General features: G+C 48.4%; 1 protein-coding gene across 1 annotated transcript in view; it reads right to left on the bottom strand.

Annotated features, from left to right (window-relative positions):
• The window catches only part of GAS7 (growth arrest specific 7), a gene marked incomplete at both ends in the record, with an annotated part of 198,446 nt that overhangs the window by 60,609 nt on the left and 112,466 nt on the right, over positions 1-25,371 (bottom strand). Inside the window, one exon of the mRNA XM_079726254.1 lies at positions 15,453-15,573. Within this exon, the coding sequence (XP_079582380.1) occupies positions 15,453-15,573 (121 nt within the window). The remainder of the gene's footprint in view (positions 1-15,452; positions 15,574-25,371) is intronic.

The following is a 25,371-nucleotide window of genomic DNA, read 5'->3' as shown; positions in this document are numbered from 1 at the left end:
AAAAGATGCTGATTCTCACTCCAAATTGGAGAAGTGCAAATGAAGATGACAAGACACTATTTTTTTCACCCATTGGATCATTTTCTGCTAACGGGCTACTAAAGAAAAAAGGCAAATCTGCAGAGAAAAATATGTATGAAACAGACCCAGAAATGTGCATAAGAAGACATCAAGAGATCCCAGAAATCCAGGACAAACAACGCGGCTGATTTTCCTTCCGGTCCTTAAGCGGGGGCTTCTGTGAGATGCCCCATATCCTTCTAATAAAGGTCCTTTTTTCATAAGCTAGTTTGGGTGGGCTTCTATTCCTATAATAAGGTAGTCCCTGCCCTTGGACAATCCCCCAAATGCACTGCCCTGTAATGGTCAACGCCAGCCCCAAGGCCATTAGATCCACATCTGGAATTTCCTTCTGTGACCAGGCTGAAGTGTGACTTCTAAACACTCCCCCCAGGTAGGACTTCCATAACCTCTCCTGGGAAAAAAGTCACACCGCTCAGCGGTTCAGAAGCTTCTCTACCCACGAAGTGGTATTTTCCACCCATATGTCACCTTTTTGTTGTGTTTTCTCAGAAACTCAGCATTTATGGACTTCAATCGCTCTGCACTGTTAATCCAGATTTAGGAGACTTTCCAGTAAAAGGTGTGACTTTACATTTTATAAATAATGCTCAAAATCACTGAGACTGTTGCTTTTCACAAGCCAGAGGAAACTGTCAGAAAGAGCTCTGGTTATTTTGGGAAATAGAAATAGGCAATCATCTCTCTGAGGTGCGGCCACAAAGGCACTTCCAAGGCCGCTGGGTTCCCGAGGAAGGCTGGCCAGCCCCTGAGGCACAAAGAACCAACACTGCAAAACAGGTACAGAAATTCTGGGCAAAATGAGCTCTCCTCAAACATTAAGAAAGGGCATTCCGGGTAGAGAAGACTACACAAAATGGGGAAGAAATGGGTAGAGTTGAATGAAACAAGATTCCTTAGGAAAGTGCATGAGTACGTTTAAAAAAAAAAAGCAAAAACACAAACAAAGAAAACCCTCTCTGCAAAGAAGCCTGAAAGCCTCATCCAATTAGGGAAATGCTAAAATGCTGGGGACAGAGGCAGCCTCCTGCAACTTTAGAGCATATGAGCATCACCTGGAGGGCTGGTTAAACCACAGATTGCAGGGCCCGTCCCCAGAGGGTCAGACTCAGGAGGGCTAGGGTGGGGTCTGAGAGACAGCATTTCTAACAAATTCCCAGGTGATACTGATGCTGCTGGTCCAGGGACCCCACTTTGAGAACCACAGACGTAGAGAAAGACAAGGACAAACAGCATTCTCTCCAACAGTTCACCCTGCCTCCAGGGGTTGGAGGTAGGGCTATAAAAGATAAGTCTTTTTTTTTGAAAGGTACAACAATCAAACCAACCCACGAATTACTCCTGACTTGAAAGCATCCACTGTTCACCCCTTTCCTCTGAACGGGTGTTGTTGGCTGAAAACTGCGGCAAATAGTCAAGTTGGCCCGAGAGATGCGGAGAAAGAAAAGTGAACCCCACGGGGCAGATGCTCTGAGAGCAAAGCAGAAATCCTCCGGGACCACAAATGTTTGGGTTGTCATGCAAGCCTCTTGAGGATTTCCTCTCCATCCCTAAAGCCCGCTAACTAAGAAGGCTTCGCATTTGCACACCTGGTAAGAGGAATTCACACTCTGTGCACAGAGAGTTGAGCCAGCTGGGTGGGGACGTGGTGTCCAAAAGCACTGTGTGCTCCCTGGCCCCTTCTGTCCTATCTCCCAAGGCTGTGCCCCTGTTCTGTTCTCTCCGTACCTTTTCTGCAGTGTCTCCCCCATCAGCACGTGTTAATTTTACATACCAGCAGCAGAAAGCCAGTGAAGTCTTTATCCGTGGAGGAGAGGAAGAGGAGGGAGGGGGAGGAGGGGTTGGGGGTCTCCTTGACTCCCAGCCCAGAACACACCTCCTTCTGTGGCAGAGATCACGTGGCCCGGCATCCTTGGATGCTCCTTGCGCCATATAAAAAAGACCGGGGCCCTTTCAGGCTCCAGTTTGTGCATCTCAGCCCCAGAAGGATCCCCAGAACACGAGACCACCTCTCCAGAGGAACCGAGGAGGGTGGGGATGTTGTGCTGGGGAAGGCGAAGCAAGAGAGAACCTTGGTGCCCAGCTCCCATCCACTCCTCTATTTCAGAGAAACTAATTTTACCCTACTTAGACAAGTAATACAGGTCCAGGGAGAAAACACCGGAAAACAGAAAAGTCAAAAGAGAAAATAAAAATCCTCCCTAATCCCACTGCTCAGAAAGAACCCCTGCGAACAAGGATCTCCCTCCACATCTAAATGCAATGGTGTGTCATGAGAGTGGAGGGCACCCCAGGCAGCAGGAATCAGGGACAGAGGGTCAGGTGGGGGCGGGGAGCTGGGTCCTGTCTGCATGGCCACAGGGGTCTGTCCTTAGGAAATACAAAGCTTGAAAGGCTTTCCAAAGCAGCCCAACCTTCTCTTTTCCAGATGGGGGCTCAAGACCAGGATGCTGGGAACGCACATAGAATCTGGCTAAACCAGAGAAGAACATGACCTCCAGCCAAGTCCTCTCTGGTATATTCAAGAGAAGCATCAAAAGTAGCGGGAAATCAACTGCTTTATTAAGTGTCTCAACTCACACTGCTGTGCACCTGAAACTAACCCAACATTGTAAATCAACGCTACTCCAATTAAAAAAAAAAAAGTAGTAGGAAATCCACTGAAATGGGGAAGAAAAAAAAAGTGTCTCTTTTCTGCAGCTTGTATTAAAGCTTTCCTGCATGCACATCTCTTGGAATTACCAGAATTCTGGTACCCTGGCAGCTATTCTAAGCCGGAGCTCATACCCCACATTCACTGATAGGCTGGCAACAGGCTGGCAACGTAACAGGAAAGCGGGCCACCCTTCCTGCTGCTGGTGCTAACTGCCCGGTAGGCCAGGTGTCGGAGACACAGATGACAGATTGCGCCTCTCCACAGCATCACGGAGGACAAAACACCACTTGTTTGGCTTAGCAGTGCCCAAAGAGACCACAATGGCATGTTACTCTGGGCGTGGGAAATGTATTGGTTTCCTGGGGCTGCCCTAACAAAATACCACGAACTAGGCAGCTTCGACTACAACAGAAATGTATTGTGTCACAGTTCTGGAGGCTGGAAGTCTGAGACCAAGGTGGCAGCAAGATTGCTTCCTTCTGAGAGCTGTGAGGATCTGCTCTAGGCCTCTTTCCTAGCTTCTGGTGGCCTCAGTCATTCCTTGGCTCATAGATGGGCTCTCTTTGTGTCTTCACATCGTCTTCCCTGTATGTGTGTGTGTCTCTGCATCCAAAACTCCTTTCGTAAGGATCCGACATATTGGATGAGGACCCAGCAAGCTCCAGGATCTTTTTTTTTTTTTTTTTTTTTTTTTGCGGTACACGGGCCTCTCACTGTTGTGGCCTCTCCCGTTGCGGAGCACAGGCTCTGGACGCGCAGGCTCAGCGGCCATGGCTCACGGGCCCAGCCGCTCCGCGGCATGTGGGATCTTCCTGGACCGGGGCACGAACCCGCGTCCCCTGCATCGGCAGGCGGACTCTCAACCACTGCGCCACCAGGGAAGCCCTAGCTCCAGGATCTTAACCTGATCGTCTGCAAAGACCCTATGTCCAAGGTCACATTCAAGGATCCTAGGGGTTAGGACTTAAACTTCCTTTGCGGGGGGTGGGGGGACACAGTTCAACCCATATCAGGCAGCAAAAGGCTGCAGCTGGCTGGGAACAGCAGGGATGGAGGTCACGCTAACCTATGGTGTTGATCTGGGGCCAGAAAGTCTGGACAGAGGAGTCCAGGGATTCAGAAGCAGAGGGTCCGGGTCTGTGGCAGGGCCCAGAGGGGGAGCAAGGAACTGGACCACCAGGGACCAGGGGACAATTAAGCCCCAGCCCTAGTACATGTCCCAGCAGGCAGCCAGGCAGAGCGCAAGTGCAGTCAGACTGCTTGTTCAAACAGTGAAAAATTTCTGTACCAGTTGGAAAACTGCTCCTGCTCCGACCTCCCTACCCCAAGTATCCCCAGTCCCCGAGCCCCCCCACCACCCCCACTAGATCCCCACAATGGCCATTAAGGCTGAATGCCTGGGGAGGGGGCGGGGGGCAGAATCCCCTTCCAGCACGTTCTTCCCACAGTCTATCCCTGTGCTGGACCGCTCGGTAACTTCCTCTGCTCTCACCCATTATAGGGGCCATTTCTTCTCGGGCTGGGTACACAGGCGCTAAGCACAGCCGGCAAGAGGGCAGCGTGTCACTCAACAGGAATGTCCAGGAGCCCTTCTGGGTACAAGACCCAGCCCATGACCTTCCAAGGACAGCAAGACCCTTCAGGGGAGGCTCCCAGAGCCCCGTGCCCAGCCCAGCACCCCGCTGCCGGGGAGCGCACGCGATCAACACTCATCCCGCGCCACTAACTTCTCACCCCATCCTCCTCCCACACCTCTTGGAAGAGCACTGCCTACTCCGGAATCCATCTTGGACTGAAATTACAAAAAAGCTGTTCCTCAGCTCCGAGATCTTCCTCCAATAGTGAAGATCTGATCGCCGGGACACCACGCCAGCTCTCCGTATGGAGGCACCTTCCCCAGCAGTGGTGGGTGATGAGCACGGCGGTGTGGCGACTCCCTGTTGCACAGGATTTTAGAGCCGGAAGGGGCCTTCAGAGGTCTATTCAGGCAGGAAAGAAAATGGACTGCAACCCACGAGGAAAGTCTCTTTTAACAATCTCCTCTCCACCAGGAGGCGTTCTCGAAGCCATTTGCATTGTGTTCGCCCACACCACCCCTGCAAGGAGCCATCCAAGTGCATAATGAGAGACGGGCACAGAGGAGGCATTGAGCAGACACTTGTGGCTTGATAATCAATTCACGTGGTCCTGGCCCACTCACGTATCAGAATATAACCTATGGATAATTTCCATTTTTGCCAGGAGTTCCACTGACTCCGTGGGACCTAACCCTTTAAACAGCATTGATGGCTATCCCTGTCCAGACTGCCCTTTCCTGTGGACCCCAACTTCCTGCTGCGGCCACATGCTCCCACTGCCCCACCCCCACCCCGCACACACACAGGCTTTACAGAAGCCCCCGAACGGCAATGCTTCCTGCACTAATAGGCCGGGTGCACACAAAAGCTCCAGGAATAAGGCAGAGTATGGGATGAGTCTGAAAGTTCTTCTTGAAGTGGACCGGTCAGTCCTTTCTCCCGAGTCTTTCATCTCTTGCCTGGTCCCCTTTCATAATCTCTTATTTCCAAGTGCATTTATAAAATAGATTCCCGATTTTATGCCTAATGCTAATTCTCCCCTGCAATACTTGCTGTAAAGCCATGAGGCTATGTCCAAACACAGGCCAAAGCTCAAGGCCCCACAAGCACTGGACGTGTAAGATGCTTGCATGAAGCAGACTCGAGTAGAAGAAAAATCAGGAGTGGTGGCAACCTGCTCAGATCCACCCGGTGGTGTTCAGGCAGGAAGGCGGGTCACATGTGGCCATACCTCACAATTTTTCAACAGGAGGCAAGTATCTGGGTGGTTATGAAAAATTTCCCAATTTTTCAATGTTGGCAACTCATTCAACATCTTTAAGGATGGTGAACACAAAATAAACTTCTTCTGTGGACAGCCTCTGGCCTCAAGACAATCCACCGTGAGACATCTACTCTACCTGAATCTTTGCAGGACAGCTCACCTGGATCTAGAGGTCCTGACCCTGCCTTGCCCCACCGCCACCAGGGGCAGTACGACTGCCCTAGGAATGCAGTCAGCACACACCAGAGTTCAAACCAAGCAAACGTCATTCCTTATGGATACACAGCTCATGATCACCTTGTACTTTTCTTGGCCTGTAATGAATACAGGTCGATCTAATGCCTGGTAAAGATCCTACCACTTTATATGGATGGATTAGCGTGATAGGGCTGGATGAGTCATTGGATACAATCCGATCCCACCACACTCACTAGGCCACTGGGCTCTGCAAAGTGTTGATGAGGGCACAGTGACTCTACACTGGTACATATGTCCTAAGCAAAGCAGAGGCAAGCTAGGACATCCTGGGATAACGTTCTCCAGAGAAGAGAAATATGAAGGAAGAAAAACTCACAGCTTTCTTACATCTCCAAGGCCTGAACTATTTCACTAGACTCCAAGTTCCTTGAAGGCAAGGATGGTGTTCATGCTGTCTAGATGTCAGAGTGCTACAGAGAATGGGAAAATGAAAATAGTAGAAGCCCCAAATCCTTTGACTTAGTTTCAGCTAGAAACAAAGTTGACACCAGAGTTCATACGTCTTTTTTTTTTTTAATGGCAAAAATACTGAGATTCAAAAAAAATTTTTTTTGAGCTATTGACTCAAAAGCTGTGAAATGATAAGACCTGCCACTACATCCTGTTATGTAGACAAGAATAAAGGCTAGAGATATCTGCAAGTCTGCTACCCTGACAACACAAGAATATAAACATTAGCCAGGTGAAGGGCCTTTCTTGGTAGTTTTATTCTCTTTCTATATCCTGTCACTGTAAAATTGAGTTATTTGTCTTCAAGTAGTTTTTCCACGAGATTCTACTTTAACTACAATGGTTTATGGTTATATAACCATAAACCATTTATTTAACCTTGGGACTATAATGCATGTTTACTTGTTCAAAGAAAATTGTATTTTCTCATTGAATTTCCAAAAGAGAAAACTGGATTTCAATGGACTCTTCAGCTTCAGAATATTTGATCCACTGACCCTGCCATCATCAATCTTGTTGTCTCCTTAGAAGTCAAAAATAGGTGGTGACTATCAGAAAACAATTAAAAATATAAAGCATAAATTTTTACTCGCTCCAAATAGTAGATTCCAATTCAGTAGGTCTGCGGCAGGACCTGTGTATCAATATTTTTAAACAAACTCCCTATGTGCTTCAATGCCCACCAAAGTTTGGGAATCAGGCAGAAGGAATGCCCACCTGAGGCATCTAAGGACTTGTTCTGGAAGGATACCAGGAAAGTCACCAACTCACCCACCTACCTCAATATGCCTGTTTTTATTGTGATATAACTCATATACCATGAAACTCACTCTCTAAAAGCATACATTACAGGGGCTTTTAGTATATTCACAGAGATGTGCAGCCATCAACACTATCTAATTTTAGAACATTTTCATCACCTCAAAAGGACAACCCTTACCCGTGAGAAGTCACCCCTTCTCCCCAGTCCCTGGAACCACGAATCTACTCTCTGGGTCTATGGATTTGCCTATTCTAAGCATTTCATATAAATGGAATCACACAACATATGGCTTTGTGTGTGTGGCTTCTTTCACTTAGCACGATATTTTCAAGGTTCACCCATGCATGTTGCATGTACCCATTAGTACTTGCTTCCTTTTTATGGTTGAATAACTTCCCATTGCAGGGACAGACCACATTTTGTTTTGGATATTAATTTTTTGGGGGGGGGCCCACACCGAGCGGCTTGTGGGATCTTAGTTCCCCGACCAGGGATTGAACGCAGGCCCTTGGGGGTAAGAGCGTGGAGTCCTAATCACTGGACCGCCAGGGAATTCCCAGACCACATTTTGTTTATCCACTCATTCGCTGATGGACATTTGGGTTGTTTCTGGCCATTATGAATAATGCTGCTATGAACATTCATGTATAAATTTTTGTGTGGACACGTTTTCAGTTCTCTTGGGTAGATATCTAGGAGTGGAACTGCTGGGTCCTATGCCATACATTCTATTTTATTTCAGATCTGAACCACTTGCTGCTAACTGGTGACTCCACCTAACATCCAATGAGGAAAGTTCTTACACTGTTGACCAATAAGTTGTCTTTTTCAAAGTAACACTAGCAAACAATAAAATTCTGTCTCCTTTGTGTTTTGATTTTTATGGGACTTCAACTTCCTGGCAGCGTGAATGACCCTCTAACCCACTTGGCACCTGCCAAAATTCCAGGAGAATTTAAAACTGCTTAAAAACTGCTGAGAAATGAGAGATGTGTTGTGTACTAAAGTGTTACCTTAATATTACAGATTAAAAGGAATTCTCTGGAAGGGAAAAAAACAACCCCACAGAAACAGATGAATAGTAAGATTTAAGGTCTCACAGCTTTCCATTAAGAAAGAGTCCATTAGGGCTTCCCTGGTGGCGCAGTGGTTGAGAGTCCGCCTGCCGATGCAGGGGACACGGGTTCGTGCCCTGGTCCGGGAAGATCCCACATGCCGCAGAGCGGTTGGTCCCGTGAGCCATGGCCACTGAGCCTGCGCGTTCGGAGCCTGTGCTCCGCAACAGGAGAGGCCACAACAGTGATAGGCCCGCATACCACAAAAAAAAAAAAAAAAAAAAGAGTCCATTAAAGAAAAATAATACAGCTAAAATAAAAAACATGAACACACGCACGCGCACACACACACACCTAATTCAATCAACTGAATGTGCCAAATAAAAGCATCGTTTTAGTCTCACATTTGTTCAACACAGATGGACAGATGAAAATAGACTGATGTTTTTGGGTGCAGAAGTTTCTCAGGGCAACTTTTATTAACTGAGAATGATCAGGGCTGCTCTCTCAAGTATCCAATTATTTGTAACAAAGAAAAGCTCAAGGAATGCTTTTAAAAAGCACTCTACCGGAAAACTTATCCAGAAACTCACATTAGCTCCTGCTGTAATAAAGTTAAATGGGAATCTACTCACTTAAAGAAAAATTAAAACCAGAAATCAAGAAAAGTGCCTATTATTTGGTAAATGAATCCAAAAGCTCAAATCCCGGTTTAATCCTCCACATTTGGCTCACAAACATAATAAAACATTTATACATATGAATTCTTTGTCAAAAGAGCTTAAAAACAGTTCCCAGCTCTCCTGGGTTTCAGGTGATGCTCTCAGAAGATAGTTGTGTTTCCCTTAAAAATAAAAGTTATTTCGGATTGTTTTTGCTACTAATCCATGAGCTCAGTTACCCTTATTGCAGATTAAGTCACTGCCCTCCCCCATGCCCATCCGCCTGTATACTGAGGTAAAAAGGAAAAGATTAGAAGACAGGGGATCCAAGCATAGCTTGGTCTTTGAATGGGCAGGTAACTTTGACTGAGTCCCTTTACCCCATGGGGGACTCCCTTCCTCGTGTGTAAAATCAATGGGTTCTATCTGTTAGGCTGGGGATCATCAAACTTTTTCTTTTAAAGGCCGGAGAGTAAACATTTTTGGTTTTGTGAGCTATATGGACCCTACTCAACTCTGCCATCTTTGGGCAATAGCAGCCTTAGGCAATAAGAAAATAAAAGAGGGGCTTACCTGGAGGCGCAGTGGTTAAGAATCCTCTTGCCAATGCAGGGGACACGGGTTCGAGCCCTGGTTGGGGAAGATCCTACATGCTGCGGAGCCCCTGTGCCACAACTACTGAGCCTGCGCTCTAGAGCCCGTGAGCCACAACTACTGAGGCTGTGCTCTGGAGCCCGCACGCCTAGAGCCCGTGCTCTGCAGCAGGAGAAGCCACTGCAATGAGAAGCCCACGCACCGCAACGAAGAGTAGCCCCCACTCACCACAACGAGACCTGCACAGCAACAAAGACCCAACGCAGCCAAAAATAAATAAATAAAATAAATATATATTAAAAAAAGAAAAGAGCACGGCTGTGTTCCAATTAAACTTTATTTACAAAAATAGGCTGCAAGCTGAATTTGGCCCAAGGGCTGTAGTTTGCCAACTGCTGTGTTCAATGATTTGTAAGGTTCCCCCTAGGATGACTGAGTAAAAGTCACTGGCCACCGAAACCCTGTAAATAATCAAGTCATCAAGGTCTGACAGTGGAGACAGATGTACAGCCCAGCACATAGTGGGACAGGAGCCTCCAGGTCGGGACAGACATTGGGCTCTTCCTCACATTTCCATCGACTGCCTCCTCCTATTTTGGTTGGTACCTCACCCATGCTCCACTGACCATCCGCCTTGGGCTTGGCTGAAGCATCACTCTGTGGGGGTGGAATAAGGCTTTCCAAGAGGCTGCTGGGGGTCAGATGATACACCCCAAAGTGGGGGGAAATGGCTCTCAAGCAGAGAAGCGTGGCCACTGGGAAACAGGAGATGAGAAGGAGGTGAGCAGATAAAACACCTCTGCTCTCCCGTGGACTACTCAAAGGCATGACTCCTCTCTGCAAACCTAGTTCCAGAGAAGTGAACACACTTGCTGAGCAACCTGCTCACTGTCAGTTCACTGTCAAGGCTAGAAAGCATCACATGGCATCTTCCTTTGCCTCCCTTCCCCTCTCACCCACCCTCACCATTCTGGGCTTATACCTCCTAAATAAGGTGTTAACATTTAATCCTTGCCTCAGGCTCTGCTTTCTAGGGAAACAGGACTAAAGCACCCTCTTCAAATGATCCTCTTTCTTTAGAAATGAAAGACAGATAAATGAAACTATCAGATTTAAAGTATATAAAGATTAATATATATAAGAGATAAAATACTGACTCATACACTATGCAAAACTAATCTTGGCCTTTGTTACTGGCTTGAAATATCTCTTCGAGGTCCAAATTGTAAAAATATATCTTAAATAATATCTAAAAAGCCAGCATCTCTCCAAAAAGAAGACCTGAATATCTCTGACCTTTTCGCTGTTAAGTGATTAAATGTGCATATCTGGGCTTCCAATTATAAATGGAACAAAACAACTTCGTGCTATTTTCTTGAAATGCAATTATTTGTTATGGAAATAAGAGGTCCTGCTTAACACTAGCTTAGGTCCCTGCATAGGCTGGCTATTGATAATAGCTCAATATCCAGAAACTAAACACACTCTCATTTTTGGCAATAGAGTCAACTTTGGGTGGAATGGAGCACTTTTCAGTACAGTGCAGCACAAGCAATCTCCTGATACCAGAACCCTGGGGCCTGAACTCAGTACCACCCTGCCTGACAGAGAGCCATAAACCTTGAGGCGATAAGGGGAGATGGGTCGGGGAAAGATGCTTCCCGAAGTCTCATGCTCTGATGGCCTTGCTGAGTTTCTACGAAAGCAATAGTGTCATTGCATTAACTTACTCAACAAAATTTCCTGTTAGCCATCTGGCCCAACACCATTTATTAAATAATGTGTGCTTTCCCCAAAGACTTAAAATATCCCCTCCCCCACCATAAATCTGACCTGTATTTCAGTCTGTCTTGACAATCTTTTCTCCTTTGCCATTCAGGACATTGCCTGCTCCTGGAAGCCTCACATCTCTGACGATTCTTTCCAAGCCCCCTCTGCCCCTCCCTTAAGCGTGGTTCTGCAGGGCTCTCTTCCCCCTGGAGGCTTGCCCTGGGTGACCTCCTGCACGCTCCTGACTTCAGTTCTCTGCTGATGAAATGCAAGTTCCGGGGCCGCTACCTGGGCCTGCGCAGGTCGGTCCCTGCACGACGAAGCCAGGCCAAGGGACAAGTGGGGGTGTAACCCAGCCTGCTCTCTGGCCACCACGCCGTGCACCCACACAGCTCCCCAGCGTCTCATCTTTAGCCCAGATGACGACCACTGAGTCACAGACCCATCTGTCCAACATACACTGCCCATCTCTCCCTGAATGTTCCCCAAGGAACGGTATGCTCAACGTGGAATCATCTTCTTTCTTCCAAAGCCATTCCTCCCAAGTCCCCTGTTCTCACTGAACAGCTCTGGCCCACAAGGCAGAAAGGAATCTGTGCGTTCTTCTTTCCTGGACCTGCCACATCCTGTCTGACAGATCGTTATCTCCTCCTCTCCGGCCACAACTACAGACACGGAGCTGAGCTCATTACTTCTCATCGAGCCTGTCAGGTTCCTGTTCACCATCCTATAACCCATCACTCTGCTGCACGAGCAATCTCACCACGATATTCTGAGGATGTCAAGCTGGCGCTCTGAACCCTTCCATAGCTTTCCATGCCCACAGGGCAAAGCCCCAACTCCTCACACTGCCCCATGGGGGTCATTAGTGGATAAGACCCTCCAAGTCCCCCCCTCTCTGTTCCTCACCCACGCCAGCCACATCAGCCTTCCCCCTGCTGCCTCCCCTCTGCTCGTGCTGCCACTGCAGCTGAGAACGCCCAAGGCAAGGACCCCGCATCCCCGCTCTCAAAGACCTGTCTGATACCCAGATAAAGCTGGCGACCCCCTTCCTTGAGCCTGCAGGTTTCCACGTTAACACCCGAAACACTCATTGGTTTCCGTGTTTCTGACTCCATCACACCTGCAGTCGTTGAAGGTGGAGACGGCCTCTGGTTTGATTTTGTATCCCACAGCCCAGCACAGCAGCCCTGTAACAGTCCCCATGCAGAAAATCCTAAACGGATTTGAAAATAAGCAGATTAGCCAGAGCAAGGTAATACAAATGTAGATTGGGCTTTCAACTCCTTACATTTGTACATGGTGTAAAAACGGGGACAGCACGTCTATGGTACCCCAGCGCCCTCTGCAAAAGAAGCGATTAGGGATTAAGGCAGACCAGGAGAGCTTGGAAGAAAGGTAGACAGACAGAAGGAAGAAGAAAGAAATGGCTCATGGCGCCTGCGAGAAGGGGGTCTGCTTCCTGGGCAGTGGTGCGCTATTCTGGCCAGAGTCCCAGGGCAGCAGAGATCCAAGAGTTGGGGCGGAAAGGTGGGTGCAGCTGGCCCGGCTGTGAGGAGACACATGCTTCCAGGAGTCAGGGGTCAGATAAACGTGGGTGTGAGAAGAGCGAGAGGCTGCTCTGATAAGCACCTTCCTGCAGAAAGGCAGTCAGATTAAAAAATTTACAAAGCAGCCCAGCAGCCAAACAAAATGGGGTTAAGATTCCAGAGGAGAATCAGAAAGATATCTGGTCTTCCTAGTGCCTTAAAACTAAAAAGCAAAATCCTCAACGTGATGTTCAGGGTCTGCACGATTCCTCCAAACATGACCAATATTGTTGTCATGCTTCTGATCTCAGCTGAAGGGAAACTCCTCCTCCAGGAAGCCTCCCCTGACCTCCCCAGGGTCTCTCTGGGACATGCTCTCAAAACACTGTGGACTCCTCCTTCACAGCTCTGCTCTCGACTGCAATCAAATATGGACTCATTTAAAATCTGCTTCTGGGAATTCCCTGTTGGTCCAGTGGTTTGGACTTGGTGCTTTCACTGCCAGGGCCCAGGTTTGATCCCTGGTCAGGGAACTAAGATCCTGCAAGCTGGATCAAAAGTTTAAAATATGGCCAAAATAATAAAAGTACAGCCAAAAATAAAAATAAAAAAAATAAAATCTGCTTCCATTAGTAGAAGCTAAGTACTTTGAGGGCTGAGGCTGCTTCTTTTTTATTATTACATCCTCAGCATCCAACACTCTGCCTGGAACATACATGAGGCCCAACACATGTTTGTTGAATGAACAATTCAATCAACCAGATGAAGAATGAATTAAACAATGAATGAATAAAACTGGCATGTGTCTAGTGGGCTGTAGGATATTTATCAGCATCCCTGGCCTCTACTCACTAGATGCCAGTATATTCCCCAGTTGGAACAATCAAAATGCTTTTCAGACTTGCCCCCTGGTGAGCAAAATTGTCCCTATTGAGAACCATTGTTATACTGGATTGTTGAGTAGGCTAAGTAAAATTATTTATGGGTAATTTAGTGCATTTTGACATATAATATATTTACAATAAATGTAATTGTTTGATTACTGATTTAAAAAAAAAAAGCTGGCATGTGTCTAGAATGCAAGACCAAGGAGCCAGGAATACAGCAACCAATATGGCCCATGGGCCAACACATGTATGTCATCATACAGCTTGGGAACTCCTTAACTAAGATCGACTTTTACATTTTTAAATGGTTGAAAAAAGAAGCCTATTCCTTGACATGCAAGTTATTGGAAATTCACACTGCCTGGTAACATAAAATGGGATTTAACTATCCCCTTACTAAAGAGAGGGCTAGTTAAATGAACGAGAGCATATACTAGCAACGGACTGTTTGTTACACGGCTATTTTTTAAAAATCAGTTAGATTTTAGAAAGCTACTTTTACCCTTCTGCCCCTTTGTAACAGAGTGCCTAATTCAGGACAAGAATGGAGTCGAATTCTTGATGATCTCAGCATCATTTAGTCCAACTTCTGCATTTTACAGATGGGGCACGTCCATAAACACCACTCACCTCCGAAACTTCAAAGTCTGATAACAGTACAAAGCTGCTCACGTGCTTATTGTGAGGAAGCTTCGGATTAGAATGGTCAGAAATAGTTTCACTTCCCTTTTCCTAGAAACCCCTGGTCACCTCTTCAACTAGAACACCGCACTCCTTGAGCGGAAGGCCAGGTTGCCAGGGAATATAAACAAACCAGATGCCCCAAGTGGCAGCTGTCAGCTGCCTTCTCTGTTGCTTCCTCTAAACAGCAGCTGGCTCTCCTGTCACCAGTTCCCCACCCCTCTCCAGCCAAGTGCAGGTTCATAAACATAAACCATATCAATGGTCCTGTCGGGTGGGAAGAGGTAGCCGTAAGTCAGGTAGGCACAGATGAGGGAAGTGAGGTGCCGAAATCCTACCCGAATCCATGTTCTGCCTTGGCACACACATCTGTGATTCCCACCAAATTGAACTTTCTGGGTTTCCATCCTCTCCGTTCTCTGGTGGCAATTTCCCTGGGGTCAAGACACAGAGCTGATGGCTGGCTTTGCTCTGCTCAGCCCAAGACCACAGCCTGTACACGGCTCTGTCCACCTTGTTATAGATTCCGCCACACCTCCTTCTGTGACCCTTCTCCAGACTTCCTGCAGGTCATTCTACAGCCTACGTGCTAGGATCCTGGAGTTGTTGTGAAGGCTCAGGATGCCTACAATAATCGGAGGCAAAGAGATGTGGTCCTGACCCAACTCAGAAATGCACAGGGAACCTCTAATTACCGGTTAGAATAAAGAATCCATAACTAGCCCCAGAATTTCCCAGAAAACATCCTAAGAAACTCCAGCCAGTGAGATACTTCAGGGAAGAGAGAGCGATGTTGTGATGAAATTAGGGAAATCCCACTCTCATAACCCTTGTTCGGGTATCAATCAGCGCATTCCAAGTTCCAAGAAATCATGCAGTAGCGTAACCTGTTTGATTCGATTTAAACCAGCTGTGGACCGCAGACCCTCTGGCGATCTCAGTTTGGAAAACACAGCCCCAGACCATGAGGCTGGGTTCCACAAAGATGCCGGGTGGTTGTGAGGTTCCAAGGATGACCCCAACTTTGAAGGCAGCTTTCCCCACCCAGGCTCGGCCCCCTGCCACCCAGCCCTGTGAAGAAGGCAAGATTCCCCTGCAGCCTCTGAGGTAGATTTTGGGAGGAAAAGTCTAAAGCCCAGGAGGTGAAGGAGGGAGGAGAGAATCACCCCTCCAGACGGACAGGACCCCGGGGCTGGCGCAGGACGCTGCCCAGAGCGGGACTCACCATTGGTGGCCGTGTTGACATAGTAGCGCCGGCCCTGAGGGGACAAGTAGCTCTGCCAGCCTGGTGGAAGGACAACGGTCTGGCTTTCCTCTCCCGGTGGAGGGGGCACCATTCCAGGCTTCTGTGGAGGAAGACAGAGAAGGTCACACACATGTGGCATTTTTGCAACTGTCTTTCAACCAGGAAGTCAGAGGCAGATGAAGTCTCCCTGGAATGGCTCGACACTGGCGGGGGCGCATGGCCCACGGGTCTCCCTGGGGGAGGTTACAGGCTGCAGGTGTGATTTCGGGGGTTGCCTGAGCGTGAGGTGTGAGCATCCCTTGATTTTCAGAACCACCACAGAAGGGACAGCACCCCCCAGAGGACGGGGGAGATGCCCGTCAGTTAACACAAGAGCTGGGCTTTCTCCTCCTGGGCCCCCAGAAAACCACTCACAGGGGTGCTGCACCTGCCTGGAGGAGGCGGGTCACTCTCCAGCTCCCACTGTGGACTCTGAAAATCCTCAGGACCACCAAATACAGCAGCAGACAAGGCCCAGGGCCTGCTGTGGGAACCGACCAGGAGTAATTAATGCAAGTCTCAGCACAGCGAGATGTTAAACCTTCCATAATAAAGCCAGGAATCAATGACGATCTAGGTGGGGTTTTTCTAGTCAAGTGTCCAAAATCACTCTGGCAAAGACAGCTGGGAATCTGAGTCGAAACAGACTTCCTTTCCATCGTACGCGCTGAGGTGCGGTTTAATTCTTTAAGCTATGCACGGTAGTACTTTGGAAAAAAAATCAGAGAAAAAGCATAGAACAGAAAAACAAGATGCAGACACAAAGGCTAAAACGGAGGCGATCTGTGGTGGTGAGATTCTGGGGAATTTTTATTCTTTTCTTTTTGCTTCTCTCTCTCATCTAAATTTTCTTCAGTAAACACAAAAGCAAAAGTTATTAGCTAAAGAACATTGAAAAGTAAGGAAAGAAGGTCCAGGTTAGCCCGTCATACAATTGCTGTTCCTTGTGAAGAAAGTAAATTGACTAAAATCAGAATTCCAGCCACACGAGGAGAGGTGCTGTGAATTTCTCAACAAAGCTGGACCCTGTTCAGAAATATTAAAACGCGTCAGCTCCTAAGTGCCCTCAGCACCCCCCAGCCATGCCCATGGAGGCAGGTTCTGATCACTGATGACCCCCGCTTAGGAAGATAAGAGACTGAAAGTGAGCAGTAGAGATACACAGCTCCCAGACTGCTCTCAGCTTTTCTGAAGCTGCAAAGCCACGTGCTTCTGCTTCCTGCGGTGCCCTGCACACCCTCAGCGGGATGGGATCAATCCTAGCTTCTCCTGGGACTTCGAGTAAACACAGCCACCCCGTGGCCCTCTGAGTAACGGTGGTATATGTTTCATTATGAATTTTCACAATTTAACTGAGAGCTTTCCCCCCACGCCCCAATCGCTCTGTCTCCACACCTGTTAACTTACGGCTCCTCTCTGATTCCGTGCGCTGGCTTCTAAAAGAACTACCAGGGGCCAGAGAGCAGCCAGGAGGCGTCCTCACCAGCAGAGCATGTCCACTGAGCCCAAGCACACCACTGTGCAAGTTTACCTAGGCGTCCAGACACTGCTCCGGCCTCTTCCAGATTGGAAGGTGGTCGAAACACATGCAAGCCCTGTGATGAGTACAGTGTCCGTGTGGATAACATATCCCACAGGCAGGAGACAGACATTCTGGCTGAGTGGAGTTGGGAGTAAAATACGAGCAGGGAGGTCAGGAGGTTGGCTGAAGAGAGGAACATTCTATCAATAGACCCAGGTTGCTTCTGCTTGAGTTCAGGTAACTTAGAGCATCCAAGAAGGGAAGGCCAGATTACAGCTTGTCTAAATAACCTGGTAAAAAATGAGAAATTGTTAAGAGGTATTAAACAAGGCTCAGAAACGGACGTGGCCAGAAATAGGTTGCAGAGGAGAGAGGGACCCAGAAGCACAGTGAAAACCAGCCCTCTGGCCTCAGGCTCACTCAATCCTGACATGGCCCCTTAGCTGCCACGGGACCTGGGGAAATGACTCAACCAGCTGCGTCTATTGCCACATCTGTGAAACATCAGCCCAGTTGTGGAAGATGCCATGGAGATTAATAACAAACTGGTCACCTAGGACAGTGTCTGTCACCAGTTGTGCCCAATGGGCGTTCCCAGCGGAACGGGGGTCTCTTCAACGCTGAGCAAGACCAGGCTTTACACAGCCTCTGCCTCCTATAATGTGAAGTTCAGGGGCACACACCTGGCCTCCGCCCCACCCTCCCCATCACTGCGGCTGAAATGTCACCATTAACAGTCCCTTCTCTGAGGTTTCTGTTTCCAGGACTCCTCAACTTAGAAGGCAAACACAGACCTGTAGGGGAGGCCACTGGGTCAAGATGCTGACTCACATACTCTGGTGAAAAGATCTCTCCTTAGCTGGGCTGGTGGAGAGAGTGGACCGAACCTTCCATCCCTCTGGGTCCCCCTTGTGAAATCGCATCAGTGACATCTGTCCTGTCTCCACAGTTGCATGGTGCTTTTCTCTTTAGAATGACTGGTTAATCTGCCTAACTCTGTAGGGTCAGAGAAGCCCAGGTTTCCATCTGAGGACACTGATGACCAGGTCGGGGCCATGATGGCTCTGAGGTCTCCCCCGTCCAGGAAATGCAGGACCCTTTGGAAGGTACCTGGGGGAGGCATCCCTGATGCTGAGCCCAGAAGGGCCAAGAGGTGCTGAAAGAGGGGAAGGGGACACCCGGGCCAACTGAGCCTACTTCCTAATTTGGCCAACGTGGCAAAGAGGTCTCCACATCCCCTCCAGCATGGCCATGGGGCCCCGCTCTGCCCACCATCTGACTGTGTTCTGCCTCCGCCCTGCCCCCCAGGCAGCCACAGTCCCCTTGTTTTCTCCTCTCTTCCAGAAAGAAGTTCCTCCTGTTGGCTGGCCTGTAGTAAGTCAGGAGTCAAAGACACGTGGACAGGGACCTCCCTGGTGGTCCAGTGGTTAAGACTCTGCGCTCCCAATGCAGGGGGCCCGGGTTCAATCCCTGGTCAGGGAACTGGATCCCACATGCATGCCGCAACTAAAGATCCACATGCCGCAACTAAGACCCAGAGCAGCCAAATAAATAAATAAATATTAAAAAAAAAAAAAGATGTGCAGACAGCTGGCTACATCCCCAAGAGAACTGAAAACAACACTCAAACACAGAATTGTACACACATGTTCACAGCAGCATTATCTACAATTACCGACAGGTAGAAACAACCCAAGTGTCCGTCAACTGATGAACGGACCAACGAAATGTGGTGTGTCCATAAAAAGGAATATTCAGCCATCCAAAGGAATGAAATACCGATAAACGCTACAACACAGATGAACCTTGAAATCATGCTACATGAAATAAGCTGGACACAAAACCCCACATATCGTACAATCTCACTGATGTGAAATATCCAGAACAGAAAAATCTGTAGAGACGGAAAGCAGATTCGTGGTTGCCAGGGGCTGGAGGGAAGGGGAAATGGGGACATGGATTCCTTTTTGGGGTGATGAGAATGTTCTGGAACTAGACAGTGGTGATGGTTGCATAAAACTGTGAAGGTATAAATGTCACTGACGGTAAATTTTATGTTAGGTGTATTTTAACACACACACACACAGTTGGCCTTCCCACCTGCAGGCCCTCATCTAAGAGGCCCAAACCACCACCATTACCTCATTCCTCGTGGTCATGGAGGGACAGGCCTCCTGGGAGAGCTGCCCCACAGCCATCAAGAGGATTCAGCGTAACTACCCAGTAATTAAGGTCTCTGCCAAACCTATTCTTCTAATTAGTTTCCTTCCAACTTAAATCCTTCCCTTGCCTTCCCTAGTCCTGTGGCTTCTCCCCTTCCATTTCAGCAGCTCTTTCCCATGGGAATAGGAACTAGAAGCAGGGGTGGGGGTGAGGTTGGGGGCCCCACCTACAATGAACATGAGCCGAAGGAGTGTGAATCGGGGGACATGAAGCCAGTTTCTTCCAACTAAGAAATTCTTAACCTCATGCACAGGACTGCTTTGTGGGAATGAGAAAACGCTGCCTCTTCCCCAGATGGGCCAGACCCCTGAGTGCAAGGTTGGGTTTCAGCTGCCCCTGACTCCCCCCAATCTGGGCCCCCTTGTTGAGTAAACAACCTGCTCAACTGTACATGACGGCCCATCCTCTGAGAATCTAAAGAAAACTATGGCTCTTCTGCCCCCCAACAATGGAGGCATGTGTGCACCTACTCACTCACCCTATTTCCTATGGAACATCGAGAGTTTCCAGACCACTTCAGAACCCTAGTCGAGAAGGTCCTCAAGAAACATCTGAGCTCAGATCCCATTTGCGCTCATGGATAATGACTTTCACCAAACGTTTACAGTGCACCAAGGACTGGGCCAGGTGCTTCACAAACTCATCTCTAACCATTACCACAAGCCTGCCACAGAGATGCCATTTTTTTCCCATTTTACAAGGAGGAATCTGAGACTCAGAGAGTTTAATATCTCACCCAACACTGCACAGCTAATTAACTGGTGAAACCGAACTTTAAACTATTAGCTTTGTTTCTATCCAGTTACCCAAATCCTAGTTACCCTCAGCTCATCTCTCCCCAGCTGTCTGTGATCAGCTCTGTATCTTCACCTGGACCACCTGACATCCCAGCTCCCCGCACAAGGAGGATGGTAACTCAGGCCTGCTTCTCCTGCCTGTCTCACGGTCTCCAAAGGAGCATATGCCTTCCCAGGAGACGTGCAGAAATATCACCGCCCACGTCCAAGCAGTCACGTTCCCTGCCTGTGGGCTGACTTCCTTGTCTCCTTACTTAGAACAGCACAAGCAAAGAAATTTTCCTCTTAATGGTGGCTACTGATCCCCTCCTCGGAGGGGGAAAATAAGAGCAGACAAACAAAGGGAAGTCACCTAGAGATTAAAAACAAATCCCCCTACAGTGGTGTTTCTCAAAGTGTGGTCCCTGGGACACCCTGTCCGTCACCAGCGATGTGGGTTAAAGTGCAGATTCCGGGGCTCTGACTCCAAATCAGCCTTGAGCCTAGAAAGCTGCTTTTTAACATGTATGCTTAAATCTCATGCTCAATGAACTCAGAAGAGATGGTTTGCAGCTTTCTTTAGAAGGGGTGATGGAGAGAAAACATCACTTCTGAGATCAAAACTGGGAGCAGAAAATTAATAATTTATAAAAAGACAGTGTTTGGCTGCCTGGCTACTTACAAAGAAGAGACTCCTGTCCCCTAGCCCAGACCCTTCAGATAGACTATTCCAAGAGACCTTATCTTGCCTCCGCAGCCTCCAGGCAGTACGAACCCCACACTCAGACGCCCCCCAGTTTCTTCAAGTTCAACCCAGGACCCCTTGCCCCTTAGGAGACTTCCGGAAGCACCTGGTTCTTACCTTCCGCAGGTGTGAGCAAACGGTCCTCGCCGGTGGTAATGGGGGGCCGTCAGACACTTGATTTTGCAGCCGGATCGGACGGTTTTAAGGTCCCCCCATTCCGCGTCTTCTCACACCCCAAACCCAGAAGCAATAGGAGCGCTAAAGAAAGGCATTTCCACGGCCCTCACAGCCCCCTCCCCCACGCCCAGATCTATATATAACAGCGCTGAAGTTGTCAGCCTAACGAGCCACTTTCTGGCAGACCCGTTGCCATGGCAATGACTGCTAATGAGTCCGGTGCCTAACTGGCAGCGCCTGAAGGTATCTCCATAAAGAACTCGCCAGCAAGTTCTCCCTTCCCAATGACACAGCCAGCTGGGACACCCGGGAGCAGCCAGCACGTGGCCAGGTGTGCCTGGCAGCCATCAGCCCGCGGGAACCAGTTTGTTACAGGTGTGCGCTGAGCAGTCACCGACCCGGAGGCCAGAAGCGGCTTCCACTGTCACTCAATATGGGTCAACCAATTAGGGACAGGGTTGCAAGGGAGCCACCAAGAAGCCCAAGACCCGGGGCTTCCCTGGTGGCGCAGTGGTTAAGAATCCGCCTGCCAACGCAGGGGACACGGGTTCGAGCCCTGGTCCGGGAAGATCCCACATGCTGCAGAGCAACTAAGCCTGTGCGTCACAACTACTGAGCCTGTGCTCTAGAGCCCGTGAGCCACAACTACTGAAGCCTGCGTGCCACAGCTACTGAGACCACCTGCCACAACTACTGAAGCCCGCATGCCTAGAGCCTGTGCTCCACAACAAGAGAAGCCACCACAATGAGAAGCCCGTGCATCGCAACGGGCTTTAAAAGGGTAGCCCCAGCTCGCCTCAACTAGAGATAAGCCTGCGCTCAGCAATGAAGACTCAACGCAGCCAAAAATAAACTTAAAACAAACAAAAAACCAAAAAAAGTAAGCTCAAGACCCAGCGGGGCTGGAGACTGGAGACTCACATCCACCCCACACCTTTCTGCTGACACCTGTTTAGGGTGGAGAGATTCCCAGACAGAGGTGGGAAGAGCTACCCAAGGAAAGATCATCTCTGGCTACAGGGTAAGAGAGAAGGCATGAAGCAGGGCCCCACTTCCCACACTGATGCTGCCAGCCTCAGGGTCTGTGTCCACAAGAATACTGGGCGCTTCTCCTCTGTCTCACAGGTGAAAGTATTGTTCTCTCAGGCTCTGGCAGCCTTTCTATCCATGGAGAGCGACTGAGAGAAAATAGCTGGGGAGGAAGGAGGGGACCCATGACAACAGCACAGTGCATTCTGGGAAGTGTAGTCCTCCCAAGTCGTTTCATAGGCTGGTGGGAAGAGGATGGGCATTGACAGCATCTTCATGTTCTTCTAGGGGTGAGAGATTTGGAGACCCAGCCAGAAGGCAGAGGAAGAGGAGGAGGAGGGGGGGCCACACAACAGAGAAACAGAGTGTAAGATTCAGGAAGGCAAGGCCATGTCCATCTTGTTCTTAGCTTTCGTCTCAGCTCAGTACCCAGAATATTGGATGGATGGATGCATGGATGGAAACTGGGAATTGTAATAGAAACTGGGCTTCAAACAGATTTGAGAGGCTATTTCCCCAAACAAGTAAACAGAGAATGGCTGTCCAAGCAATGCATGTGCCCCACATGTGAATAAATCCCAGCTCTTCATGGACTGACTGAACAGACTGTTCAACGTTGAGTACAGGGAGGTGGGGGACACAAGATAATACAGTGTTTCTTTAAGTGCAGAAATTAAATTGAGGAACAGCATCCAGAAGCCTCAGGAGCAGCACAAACTTCTACTCATGAGCTCATCTGGTCTCCAGAAGAAAAATTCCAGGAAACCATTTAGCAACCTCAAAAGAGGACAGGAAGATACAGCATCTATTATACAAACGCCAAAGTCATAAGGAGAGAACAAACTAATGGAAAAAAGGCAAGTTGGTTTAAAAAAATGATATAAAAAAGGACAGGATGTGCTCAAAACTGTAGGGAAATTTAAAAGGTAGTGATAAAAGGAATATCCACATTGGTTGCAATAGAATATAAAATCAGTATTGTAAAAAGAAAAAAAAAGTCAGTTATGTACAAAACAAACTGAAGAATTTTTTTCCCAGAATGCAAAGGAAATGGGAAAACATGAAAACTGAATCGACAGAAGAGCAGGCCAAGATGCTAGGTGTTCCTGAAGAAGAAACTAGAACAAAAGCCATAGCAGAAAAGAAACTATAAACTAAGGTTGATTGGGGGGCCCGGGGAAGAAAACTTCCCTCAGCTCGAAGAGACACACAGGAAGGTCCAGCACTGCTCCAGGCAAAATGGGTTTTAAAAGCCCAACAACAAGCTGACACCCTCTAACAATACATTTGCACAGCAAAGAAAGGTCCTACAACCCTTTAAGTGGGAGGAGGGTGTCTCCGATAAAGGAGCATAAATAAAGCTGCTCTTGGCTCTTCTGTGACCACATTTCCAAAGACACCCCTGGACCGCTAGGTAGAAAATGCTGAGCCCATTCTATGTCGCCACAGCTGTCTTTCATGAGTGAAATCGAGCGAAATACATTGCTCTACAGACAAGGGTTCAGGGTATTTACCAATCAAGTGCTTGAAAAATGTACTCCAACTGCCTGAAAGATTAAAACAATTACAGGTGAAGAATGAAGGCCTCGAGGTAAAAAGGACCAGGGCTGAACACTGAAAGCAGCTTATAAAAAATGTGTAAATAATCATCGTAAACCTAGTTACAGAACATGTGTAAGGGTGACTATTTTCAATACATAGTGTAAAAAAAAAAAATGAAATAAAAACCCGGATCACAAATTCCAGAAAATACTAGAAAAGATCAGGAGGTAGGAGAAAAGAAGTGTGGACACCGAGAGAAAGGAAGCAGAATCCCACTCTCCCTTCCCCTCCTGATAAAGAAAGTCCCCTTCTTCCTCTCCTCCCTCCTGCCAAGACTTTCAGGTACCTGCGCAACTCGCTACCATTCTCTGGCATCTGGTATTTGTTCTCCTCTATTTTCTAGAGAAGGATGGGTTTTCCAGCCAGAGGGACCACAGCAGAAGGGAAGGGTCCTTGGAGACCACAAACTTTCTTCCACAGGGAGCCCTGAGCCCTGAAATCCATGAAGGCGGACAGGGTGGGCCCAAAGCACTTTGCTGGATGAGGGAAAGCTCAGGAACCCAGGGCTTCTAGAATATCTCATTTGTTCCTCTTGTTTGCCTTTGGAAGTCCTCAAAGCCAAAGCTGGGCTCAGCACTCAGAGAAGAGTGTCACTATTGCCCAGCCTGAGTCTGAGCTTTTCTGCTTCCCTTGATCCACTCTGGTTGGACCCCGTGTGAAAGGGGGTCAAACCATAAGGCTCACCTCTAGCTTTTACCAGTCAGGAGCCACAGAGCCACAGGATGTCTTTCTCCCTTCCACTTCTCTATGTGCAGAATTTCTCAGTAAATGTGACCAACTCGTCAGAGGTTTTGCCAGAATTCTCCATGAGTATACTCACACCCCTCTTACTAGAAATCACCTGGTTGGCAGGGCTGCTTCTTTGAGTCCATTTTATTTTATTGTACCACATTTACTCTTTTTTTTTAATTTATTTTTTACTGAAGTATAGTTGATTTACAGTGTTGTGTCTTTGAGTCCATTTTAAAGGAAATTTCCAAACCAGGCTCTAATCACTTAAATGCAAAAGCCCCCAGGACTCTTCTAAACCTGATACCCAAGTGTCCTCAGGCCTCATTGCTCAGAGTAGGTGGATGGATGGATGGATGGATGGATAGATGGATGGGGTAACTTTCACAGCAATGATCCACATCCCTCTGGCTGGACTCCCCTGCTTGATCATGCCAGACCTGTACCCACCCCATCCCGGAGAAGCTCCCAGGATGATATCTACCAGTGGCCAGAGGGTGACGCACCTGGACTCGCCAGCCCCGTTCCCCATGGGCGTCTGCCTTGCTTTTCCTTGCCTGCATCAGCGACCTTTCGCAATGCCCCCACTGGCTCCAGCACTGTCCTCCATCCACGATGCTGCTAGAGGAAGCCTCACATCCTGGCTGCCACTGGTATCCACTCCGAGAGGTGGACATCAGTGCCATGGGGGTTTTCTCCCGGCACCCACAAAGCTGTCAGCCCTGGGCCTGGAGGCTGAACTGCTGTGAGCACTGCAGGCGTGTCTGGCTCCTGAAGACTCAGCACGAGTCCTGGCCACTCTGAATATCCATCAGCAAGCCCCCCAGTGCCTCCCTGGGGGCCAATCAACTCACTGGGCATGTTTCTTAGGATTGACTAGGCAGAGGACACAGAACAATAAACTCTGTATTTTCTGACCCTGAAAAGGAAGGGAGTGATCTGGTGAACCAGGAATTTTGATTAACACAATTACAATGTAGCCCATGCAGGGATACAGGAAGTCAACCCTCGCAGGAAAACTTGCTCAACTGGAAACCACGGGGTCTCCAGCGGGGC

The sequence above is a fragment of the Hyperoodon ampullatus genome, assembly GCF_949752795.1.
Source record: "Hyperoodon ampullatus genome assembly, chromosome: 19".
In the NCBI taxonomy this organism is placed as follows: domain Eukaryota; kingdom Metazoa; phylum Chordata; class Mammalia; order Artiodactyla; family Ziphiidae; genus Hyperoodon; species Hyperoodon ampullatus.
Note: the sequence above shows the minus strand (reverse complement) of the source record. Positions and strands in the feature narration are given on the sequence as shown.